At 34.9% G+C, this 12353-nt stretch overlaps 1 protein-coding gene across 1 annotated transcript in view; it reads left to right on the forward strand.

The window, feature by feature from the left end:
* The first annotated feature begins 202 nt into the window (after nucleotides 1-202).
* LOC144443743 (regulator of G-protein signaling 9-binding protein-like) overlaps nucleotides 203-12353 on the forward strand; it is a 67379-nt gene continuing 55228 nt past the window's right edge. The window contains exon 1 of the mRNA XM_078133284.1: nucleotides 203-390. Within this exon, the coding sequence (XP_077989410.1) occupies nucleotides 244-390 (147 nt within the window). The 5' untranslated portion in view covers nucleotides 203-243. The remainder of the gene's footprint in view (nucleotides 391-12353) is intronic.

Raw genomic sequence — 12353 nt, forward strand, 5'->3', positions numbered from 1 at the left:
GACTTCTTTGTTTCAACAATATCTTTAATGTTGCATTTACCTTAAGTGTAATATTTTCAGAAAATGAGTCGTTGACTACAGGTATATATATATATATAAACAACAATGATAACTAACAGGTAGGACTAATAGTAAAAAAAACTGAAAATGTCTAACAAGTGATGATTATCATGTGATATAAACTGGTACAATGATCGAATGTTTGAGAGTGAGAAAGTGAACAGACCATTTCCGGACTGGAAGATGTATCCCAGAAATGGATCGGATAGTACATTAAATAGCCACCATCGCCATGGAGATCAGGACGGGAAGTTACAACTACAATCAGTTAATCCAAGTGAAGACGAAACCGAAGAGATTGAGCTAACAGGGAAGACAGAGTGTGCCAAGGTAAGGTTTTTGGGAACCTTTGTAATCCCTGTTTGTAGTACTAAGCCTGTCTTCTCTCCCAAGGTGTAAAAAAAAATTATGTGGTTCTGATTACATTCAGTTTTAAAATAGGTCAATTTTTTATTTTATTTTTTTAAATTATTTTTTTTTCAAATGTGAGTGTCTAGTTTAGGTATTTATGTTTTTCTGTTGTTTTCCATGTGGTCTTTGTGTTACTGGTTTCTTCTCATCAGATGTACAGCCATTACAGAGTAGAAGAACAGTTTTATATTGTCTTTTTCAGTTGATGTCAGTTTCCGCATCCACTGTTTCATTATGCTTCAAGATGCTTGTTACATAAGCATTTGTCAATTCTCATCTAAAGTAGTGAGGCTTAAAAAAAATAATTGTGTGGTTCCGATTAAGCTCAATTTTAGAATAGGTGGGGTAGGAAGATTTTTTTTTTTTTTTTTTTAAATGTGTGAGTGTCTAGTGTTTTCCATATGGTCAGTGTATTATTGGTTTCTTCTCATATGTACAGCCATTACAGCTTGGTAGAACAGTTTCATATTTTTCTTTTTAAGTTGATGTCAGTTTCGGTATCCACTGTTTCTCTCAAGACTTTAAAGTTTTTCTGATTTTATTATTTTTTTCTTGATACCCTCCAAAAAGTTTAGGGTCAGCAGTGAAAAACTAGGTTGGATCGGGTAACTGGAACCAAACAATTTTTTTAGGCCTGACAAGGCCTCGTTTGTTGCCGGTATATTCCAAAGATATTATTCCCCCCAAATTTTTCTTTGCTCAGCCAAGGAAAATACAAGTGACACTGTCTTTGACTTGAAGTGCATGTAATGACTACACAATTTATCACATGTTTTCTGGCTGAGTGAAAAAAAATATTGGAAAATATTATAAATTATACCTGCATAAAGTTACTTAAAGAAAATTTGAAAAATAATGGCGTAAATGTTTGACTCGGTCACATTCGAGAACCACATATCTGATGATGTAGATACGCATTGTTGTGATGTGATGTAGAAATTAGAATTTCCATAGATAAATCCTATGTTTTGTGTTTGAAAAAGTACAACTTGGCTGAAACATGTAGCAGTGTTTTTGTTGCGAGAGGTAAGTATATATAAGTAAAATAGGTAGTTCCCTAATTATTTTACCAGGGTTCCCCTCCAATATTACATGGTATAATGTATGAGAAACTATGGATTACCATAACTATCCGATTTCCTTCTCTCTGTTACCAGGGTTCCCAAACCTGGCAAAACACTGCTTAGCTTGTATAATTTTGAAGGGTGATACTTTACTTTTAGAGTCTTAACATATTGCTAAACATGTAGTCTGTGATGAGTAAAATTGCCAAACACACTGCTTAACTTGGTATAATTTTGTAGGGTGATACTTTACTTTTAGAGTCGGTGGATTGTTCAATTTTGGGAGTTGAAAAGTGAATATGCAGGTCATGTAGAAGAACTAGAAACACATAAAAAATGATAAACGTATCAATCAGATATCCATTATCCAATATGTTAGAAAGTTGAAAATGGACAAGTATCATTTTGGATTCTTGTTATCCAACACATTTACGTATAGGTGTAAGAGGTACATTAAAGTATCCAACGCAATTCAGTATGTGGTCATTATAGATGTAAAATTTCCATCCACACTTAACTATAGGTATAAAAGACACATACTATAACATAATAATAATAATAATAATAATTTATTCATTTATCCGCGCAAATTCACAATACGTTTCTATGCGCCTGACAACAGTTTAAAAAAAAAGTAATAAAAGGATTCTAAAAACTGACAATGTATATTAAAATAAAGGACTTGCTGGTGTTCTTTAAAATAAAATAAAGACTCTATGGAGATAAAAATCTGGTCACAAATCAACATGCATAAACATTAATTGTAATATTCATTGAACAGTATTGTTTTTAGATCTTTTTTAAATCTACCATGACTATGGTTTTTCATGGTCAAGGGCAGATTATTCCACAAAGAGGCACCAGTGGTTGAAAGGAGTCTATATCCATAGGAATTTCTAACTCTGTCAACAGACAGTCTGGTAGTATCACTAGCTGATCGTAGATTTCTAGAAGGAATATTGATGGTGACTAGAGACTTCAAATAGGCTGGTGAATCATTTGAGAAAACTGCCTTATGAATTAGACAGAGAATTTTAAATTTTATTCTCTGCTGCACTGGGAGCCAGTGAAGATTGTATAGACAAGGGGTGATATGTTCTCGTTTCTTAGTGTTAGTGAGCAGTCTGGCAGCACTGTTCTGTGCAACCTGTATACGCGAGAGAGTTTTATCTGGCAACCTAAGTAATAAACCGTTGTTAAAATCTAAACGCGATGTGACTAGAGCATGGAGGATTTTGGCACACGTTTCCCTATCCAGGTGACATCGTATTCCATTTATTCGCCGGAGTTGATAGTAAACATTCTTTACAATGTTGTTCACATGTGGAACCATAGACATAGTACAGTCGAAATGTGCGCCTAGGTTACGAACAAAAGGTGATGGGTGGATCAGCTCATTACCGACGTGGATCTGTGGGTTCTTACGCAGAATTCGCTCCTTGTGTTTTGGCGCGGTGATAACGAGGAATTCTGTCTTGCCGTCGTTTATCTTCAGTTCATTTTTGTTTAGCCAATTTCTCACATCTGATATACAATGTTCAACTTTGGTTGTGGCATGCTGCAGTCCATGTTCATCTTTGAGTGAGAATCTGGTGTACAATTGTGTGTCGTCAGCATAACCATGCCGAAAAATGTTATGTTTATTAATAATATCAGCAAGCGGCAAGATGTATATGAGAAAAAGTATCGGTCCTAACACTGAGCCTTGTGGGACACCTGTGTTAAGAGAAACAGCATCAGAAAGGACATCATCAATAACTACTGATTGTGTACGACCGCTCAGATATGATTGAAACCATTCTAGTGCCGCTCCTCTAATTCCTATGTCATGAAGGCGAGATATGAGCCTTGTGTGGTTGATTGTATCGAACGCTGCAGACAGGTCCAAGAGCACTAATAGCACGCCGTCACCTTGATCGAGCGCGTGTTCTATGTCAGCTTTAACTTTAATCAAGGCAGTTTCTACACCATGACCATGTTTATATGCTGACTGTAGAGGATCATGGATACCATATGAATTCAAATATCTCACCAGCTGTTGAGTCACGACCTTTTCCAATACTTTACTCAGGAAGTTGATGTTTGAAACGGGTCGATAATTACCTAAGCTGTTTTGTGGCAGATTGTTCTTCTTAAGTAAGGGTTTGACGATAGCATGTTTCATCACTTTTGGAAAACGCCCAGTACGTAGTGACGAATTCATAATTGACGTGATCACAGGTAGTAAAGAGTGAAGTATAGATTCATCTCGTAGCAGCCAGGTAGGGATGACGTCGAGGGAGCAGGATTTTGGAGGCGAAGACATGATGATTTTCTTTACATCGTGTTGAGATACCAGTTCTAAATTGTACAAACTGGATTTTGATAATGGTGCAGGATCTTTGTGTACATCATCTGTACAGTCGAATGATTCACAGATTCTCTGTATTTTGGAGACGAAAAAGTTAACAAAGTCGTCTGCTAAGGTCTTTGCGTCATTATGAGGTGGTAATGGAGACTTTTGTGAACACTGAAGGAGACCGTTAACTAGAAGAAATGTTTCCTTACAGTCAGCATGTTTGAATTTATCTTTGTAATATTCTGATTTTGATTTGTCAATCAGTGTGGCTACTTCCTTCCTCTTGGTAAGAAACATTTGTTTGTGTACTTCTAAATGTGTTTTTCTCATTTTTCTTTCGAGTTGTCTCCTAACTTTCCGCTGTTCATGTATTTCATCATTATACCAGGGTTTTTTCTTGTTTCCCTTTATCTTTACCTTCTTCACTGGCACTTGGCTGTCTAGTATACCTGTCACTGTGTTATTAAACAGTTCAGTGAGTTCGTCAGGATCATTGGTCGAGTTACAGTTAGCAAATTTAGAAGAAACTTCAGAACAGAATACTTGTGTGTTGAGCTGTCTGAATTTTCTAACAGATCGGACTACTGGCTTCACATGTTTCGGATTCAAATTTAGTTCACAACTCACAGTATAATGATCAGATAATTCATCATTATGAACTACAATATCATGTAAGAGGATACTGCTGTTGGATGTAATCACGAGGTCGAGTATATTGTTGCTCCGATGTGTAGGCTGCTTAACATTTTGAGTTAAATCAAACATGTTAAGAAGTTCCTCAAAACGTTTGGCATTGGTGTCGCCGGTGCTCCCCCAATGGAAATTGAAATCCCCCAGAATGCACACACGGTGATACTTTGTCACATGTTCTGAAAGAAAGGTTTCAAACTCCTCAATGAATTGTGTTGCTGTGAATTTATTCTTATTTGACGGTGGTGGTCTGTACACAGTAGTCATCAGAATGGGTGATGATGGTGATTTCAAAAGAATACTTAAATGTTCAAATGATTTGTAAGTGTCCGATGGAACAGTTTGAAAATCATGAACAGAGCGGTAAATGACACCTATTCCGCCGCCTCTCGCTGATTTCCTGGAGTGACCAAAAAATGAGTATCCCTCGGGGCACAAATCGCCAATCACTGCATCAGAATCTGATTTCAACCATGTCTCTGTAAGGGCCATGACATCTAAATTTCGCTCATTAATGTGTTCAGATATTGTTGTTGCTTTGTTGTTGACTGATCGAGTGTTTATGAGATCAATTGTAAAACTATTTCTGTTTACATGGCTCATCACACTGGACAATACAGGAGTCTTAAGGCTTTCAGTGACAGGAATCTTGACAAGATTGTCAATTCTCCGACGGAGTACATGATTTGTAGGTTGACGATGGTTGAAGAGATGATAAGGAGTAATGATGGTTTCAATAGGACGTTGCTTCAATCTCCCAGCTGTGCAGCCTCTTTTAGTATTCAGAGTTCTGCATATATTAAAATCTTTGAGTCTGTTCCATGTAATACTTTTCACTCTGAATAATGAAGTATTGTGGATGACATACCTTCCAATGTTCATCAAGGTGGCAGCACTGTATGTTAATGAAGGCATGGCTCAAAAAAATGGTGGCTTGACAGAGAAGAGGAAATGTCAACATGAAAAATCCAGGATAGCTTGATTTGGACCACAATGAAGAACTTCTTAGATGATGTATAGTAGACTCCAAACATTCACAAGAAGGTAGCAGCTGAATTTGAACCAGCAAGTAACAATAAAACACACTAAAATCAAATAACACGGCAGCTATAAAAAGTTGAGTGCAGCATCAGCGCAACTCATTTACATCATTACAGTATTGACCAGATTGTCCATATCAGATGATATCATATCCTACGCACTTCATTGTATAAAGCAGTGAAGAAACACATATCTTTCAGATTTCCCTTATCCAACACATTTAAGTAGAGATTGAAAGAGTATTACTATCTCTTAACCCAGACCCAGACATACTAGATACGTACAGCAGGCTGTTTTCACGATAGGTTTGAAGTTGGTTAATTATTGCCTCATTCATATAAAGATATTTGTGATATATATATATATATATATATATATATATATATATATATATATATATATATATATATATATATATATATATATATATATATATATATATATATATATATATATATATATATATATATATATATATATATATATACCGGTATATATGTTGAGGGTAGAAGAAAATCAAGTCGGGTTTTTCATCTCTACAAGCCTGTTTCGTGAGTAAATCACTCGTCAGGAGATGTTGATGTACATCAACACCTCCTGACGAGTGATTTACTCACGAAACAGGCTTGTAGAGACGAAAAACCCGACTTGATTTTCTTCTACCCTCAACAGAATACTCCGCTCTGCGTGCAGACGTATCGAGCACTGTACTACGGACAAATCTTACCACTGACTTCCTATATATATATATATATATATATATATATATATATATATATATATATATATATATATATATATATATATATATATATATATATATATATATATATATATATATATATATATATATATATATATATATATATATATATATATATATATATATATATATATATATATATTTATAATATATATATATATATATATATATAAGCAGATTGATACTCACCGAGTTATATATATATATATATATATAAGATACTTTTCAAAGTTCATATATATAATATGCTACTCTAATTATGTTTCATTAATTCATTCATTCATTCATTCATTTATTCATTAATTCATTCTCCCTCCCTCGCTCATTCATTTTCTTGTTCATTTGTTTGTTTGTTCGTTTGTTCATTTGTTTGTTCGTACGTTCGATCATTCGATCATTTATTCATTCATACAACCTTATTTAAAGAGGGGAAGCCCAGTTGGTGGAAGCCAATTTTCCTTAGGGCCCTCAAGTGTATACTATTGGAACCCAGTAATGGGGATGAGGAATGAGGAATCTGGTAATATTGCATAGATTTCTATACAGTGTAACACAATACTTCCTATAAACACACACAGGGCGAAGTTCTTTTTACGAGTTATAATTCTTCTGAATATTGACAAGTTATCCTTTCAGGTATACCTTTTTTAGCTGTCAAAAATATTGACACAGTGTTTAATATGTACGGGACTAGCAATCCTCTAATAACAGTGTTGATATTGAAAAGTTTTAATGTTTGGGCTGCTGCAGCGGGTGATAAGCTATGCATCATTGTGTATGTACATTTCCAGCAGTGTCTATTGTATACACCTAGCTTTGTGAATAAGCAGTGAATTTTTATGATAGCAATAAATTGAATTTGAAGTTAAATTAAACAATAAATTAAACTCACAAATTGAAGTAGATGTTCTCAGGAATGTCAACAATCCTTTAGACGCCTTAAAGGGGTGAAATTTTTCCAAAAACTGGGAGAGAAAAAAACGAGCAACTTAGACAATGGCCATAGCAACAGCTTAACTATTCAGTTTATGGCTACAACAAGTACAAATGTACGAATAACTGTGTGTGACTCAGATAGTAAACAGTCCAAAAATTAACACTAAAACTAGCAACCGAGCCCTTGTCCATAGTATAATGTAAGGCCTAAGGTGTACTTCGGAAAATTGGTAAGTCACAGAAAATGAGTACCCTAACAACAAAACAAATTCTCTGTTGATTTTTGCCATAGTAACTGTACTATGAGGTGTTCTTGGTATCTAGACAAATATGGCTGACTGTAGGCTAAGAAATTCATCTAGCTGAGCTCAAAATATTGATTACTTTGAGCAACAATGCCCCCTAAAAATGCTGGTAAATGCTCAGGTTTTTTAACCCCAAAGGGTTGTTCACATTACAAGGTCGAGAAAATGGCCATTCTGACAACATATTTGAAAACCCTAGCAACCCCCACGACCATAGCAACGATTAACTGAATTGTTTCTTTGTTATCATTTCAGTAAATTCAATTGTATTGCAACTCCATTGGGGGTACTTTTGTAGGAAATAATGAACAATTAAGATACCTGTTGGGAGAAGTCTTAGCACTATAGCATAAGTGTTGTTTCTAAATATGTCATCATTATTATTTTTTTCACATGTACTCATTTTATATGTAGTATAATTAACACCTTTCTGTTCAGCACGTTACACAATGCTGTTCATTTATTTCTTGATTCCAAAGACTATAAAAAGAGCAAAATATAGAATATGTAATATGAAGCCTTAAGAAACTGAATGTTATTGACATAAGGTAACATGAGCACTTTTGTTTTGCCATTTTCATATTTTAACATATTATTATGCATATCAAAAGGGGTTTTCCACTTTTAGTATGTTTTTTTCTAATAATTTTAAGTTCATATTTACCATAATGTTAAGTGATTATAATTAACGTATACTTTTGGACGTTATTTGTACAAAATTACACAAATTATCTGATTCAGAAGTATACATGTCGCTTCAAGGTCGTTGACATGGTGACATTGTTATCATGGTAACGGATGATTTCTGTAACTCAAGTAGATCTCCTTGAGTTTTTTCATATTGATTGCAGGACTGTGTACAGCATTGAGTAGGTGCCAGAAATGTGTTCTTCAGCGATTAATGTTCCTTGTCTGTGCTGGCTACAACTGTATGGAGCATTTTTTTTATTAGGCAACCGCAAAGATATATTTGCTAAAGATTGTTCAGTACTTATGAAAAAGGACTGTACCTGTTAATCACTTGTCGGTTTTGTCCGTGAGTAGCGTAGTGAAAGGTTTTAATGTTGAGTGAAAGCTTGGTTTTGAATGTGCTGTGTCACATTTATTATTAGGTAGTTATTGTAGACTTCAGTGGATGTTGATGTGGTTTGATCTGTAGGCCATTTTACACACAATAACACAGAGTCAACTTAAACGAAGATGACGAGATATAAGCATAAAATATTAAAATGCACAACATGTGAACCAGGATGAGGATTTATTGAATGCAAGGACATTTTTTTGTAAGGTAGTAAGGAGGCAAAATCTACCTGTTAGTGAGTTACCCACTACAGGTACATAATTTACCTGGGTTCCATCAAAATTAAGGTAATTCATGTAGGTTTTCAAAATCCATGCAAGTTTTCCTAGGTTTCTCTTACTTGGATTTCTCAAAGTTAGCCAATTTTGGTAGAATTGTGGTAGTTTCTTGCAGTAAAGGACATAAAGTCTACGAGATTGATTTATTGTCTTTGGACACAAACTACATAACACATCATGAAAGACTTTTGATATAAATAGTACCACAAATAAAATACTTGAAAAGGAAAATATTTATTAGGTATTTTTTTTAGTCTTCCACAACTAATGGTTTTGTAATTAGAATGGAATTGGAAAATTGAAGTGGTCAAATAGATGAGGATTTGGTATATTTTGGATCTTTTAAATTTATAAAACAATTTTATCATGGCTTCGAAAAATCAATGTGAAACAACATATGCCAAGTCCTTGTTTGTATTTCAATAAATGGCAAAAGATTAATAAAATGTGTAAAATGTTTGTTATTGTATGTACAATGACAAACTTTGTTCACATTTTTTTTAGCTTTTTGCAATTTATTGAGTTACATAACACGGACTTGGTCTATGTTGTTTCACATTGATTTTTCCAAGTAGGAAGCCATGATAAAATTATTCTATAAATTAAAAATCCCAAATAATATACCCAATACCGTATTTTTTCTGTAATTTTCACCGTTAACAATCAACCATGGTAAGCTATTTCTGTTACACAAAGTTACATGGATATGTATAATTACAAATGATACTTCTGTTTTTTTGAATTGAAGAACTTTTATTTTTCTGAAATATATCATTATGCGACCAGTGAGTGCAAAAATGGCTTGCAACACTGTGCCTGTGATGTTATTAAATGAATGCTGTCTGGAATGTTACTAACAATATATGTCTGTCTACATGTGTCTGTGGTGTTACAAATGAGCCTCTTAGGCAACACTGCCTGGGATGTTACAAACAAGCCCAATGTGTATGAGACGTTACTACTTAGTCCCAGTAGCAACACTGTCAGGGATGTTACAACAAATCCACTGTGTCCGAGATTTTACTATACTTAGTCCCTTAGAAACATAGACTGTCGACAGTCGCTCACGCCTTTTTTTCCCTACATTTTATCTAAACTCCGATCTGGCGCAACATTAGTCTAATCGCAAACTGATATCGAGGGCCGAACGCCCGAGCCTCGGCCCTCTATATCAGTATGCGATTATAGTAGTGTTGCGCCGGATCGGAGTTTAGATGAGACTTAGGAAAAAAAGGCACGAGCAACTGTCGACAGTCTATTAGAAACACTGTCTGACATGTTATAAACAAGACCACTGTGTCTGAGATGGTTACTACTTATAGCCCCAGTAGCAACACTGTCTGGGATATCATATCTGAGACATTAATTGCGAGCCCTAGTTTAATAGCAGATTTACAGAGACGTTAACATCTGGCCTGATCTGCCACTGTTCATAGAATCGTATTGATTTAGTGTAGTCTGGTCTTGTCAATTCTCTAACATATTTGTAACATTAAAAATAACGAGACACATTTTACTCTGTAGCTTATATTAATGCAAATTGGAAAAGATAAATGCAAATGCAAACACAGCACCGTTGACAATCTTAGATCACATACATTGTCACAAATTGCAAGTACATACATAACCGTTAATCTCGCGCGGTTGTCGTTCTATTCCATAACATTCAGATATCAGGTGTTTACCTATTATGTCTTGCCTTTGAATACCTTGAAAAAGAATTTTTATCTGAAACGTCGGATTACATCTATTTATTTGGACTGTCTCACGAGTTCCTTATGCATTTCTTTTCACCTATCTACCTACCTACCTAGTACCTACCTACCTACATACCTACATACATACATATACATACATATCCATACCTACATACATACATACATACATACATACATACATACATACATACATACAATACATACGTACGTACGTACGTACGTACGTACGTACGTACATACATACATACATACATAGGCACATACTTTAAAATTATATAATGTTGGTTTTTATGTAGTGCTTTCCCACTCTGTGCTCAAAGCACTTTATAATTATTACTCCGTGCATGAATCTATAGCGGTACAATGGTCTGTTACTTCTTCAACTCCCTGTGGAGCATATATACAGTACAATCCATTGCATTCTGCATAAATGCTCAGGATTAAAGCCTTCACATTGCAATCTCTATCCTACCAGGTCCCCAGTTATACAGCAGGGTTGACTGAGACACAATCGTGGTTCAAATCTTGACCAAGGACTGTAGCCATTCAGATACAAATGTCAGTGACGGGGCTCGAACCTGCCACCTGCAGATTCCTAAGCTGGCCACTCTAACCATTTGCCCATCATGACTCCATATTCCAAATTCCCCCTGTCAAATATTAAGTAAACAATTTTAAATAAAAGCGATACTGGTGAGTTTTTGGTAGTGACAGGCTAGGTAATTCTTTAGTCAATATCAACCTGGGGCAGTGGCTACCATTCAGTTATTTTTAATCAGGTGGGAGAACTTACTGATCATTGCAGTGAGTCGGTCAGTACTTATCGAATACCCACTTAGTATTGTCATCTTTGTGCCAGGTTTGAAAAATATTGTCACACACATACACACACACACATGGATATTATGCATGCCATATTTATAATATACCCATTGTATCCAGTATGTAAGATAATTTTGCATATATTAAATCAAATTAATGCTTGTAATATGCAATACTTTATACAAACAGAAATGGAAACATGTCAAAAAAATATCTGAGCCTGCAGATTACCAAAATTAACTCTAAAAAGAGTCTAAATTTATTTTGAATAAATCAACTACAAAAATTCATAATTTTTTTAGTTACTGGTTCTTTTGTTCAAAATGTTGTAATCGTACTAGTTTGGATCTTTTGCACGGTGAAAATAATGTTAAACATTTGCCTTTCAATCAGCAACTGCATGCAAGTATACGTCTATAAAAAGACAGACGTGCATACAACTTTCCAACGTATGATTGATGCGTTGCATTCAACACGACATATTAATCTGATTGTAATAAAAGACCTGATCTATCATCACATCATCTCAGCCATCGCTCAATAGAACTGATGCCAATCAGCCTTGTAATACGTATTATGGAAACGAAAATTTAGAGCAGCTGGTCTGTTCCCATGGAAACATGTTTCTTAGTCAAGTGGAGGCAACCTTAGTATGTGATGATGATGATGATGATAATAGAAAACTGTTCATAGGAAGAATGGTAGACAACTTTGCAGTTTTACATCACGCTGTCAGCATTGTGTAGGAGAAAATCATTCCCGCTGTCAGCGTCACGCACAACTAAAAACATTCAATTGAGGAATATTTAATATAGGTCGGATTCTTGTGACATTCGGGGTCTTATA

The sequence above is a fragment of the Glandiceps talaboti genome, chromosome 12 (genome assembly GCF_964340395.1).
Source record: "Glandiceps talaboti chromosome 12, keGlaTala1.1, whole genome shotgun sequence".
Taxonomy (NCBI): domain Eukaryota; kingdom Metazoa; phylum Hemichordata; class Enteropneusta; family Spengelidae; genus Glandiceps; species Glandiceps talaboti.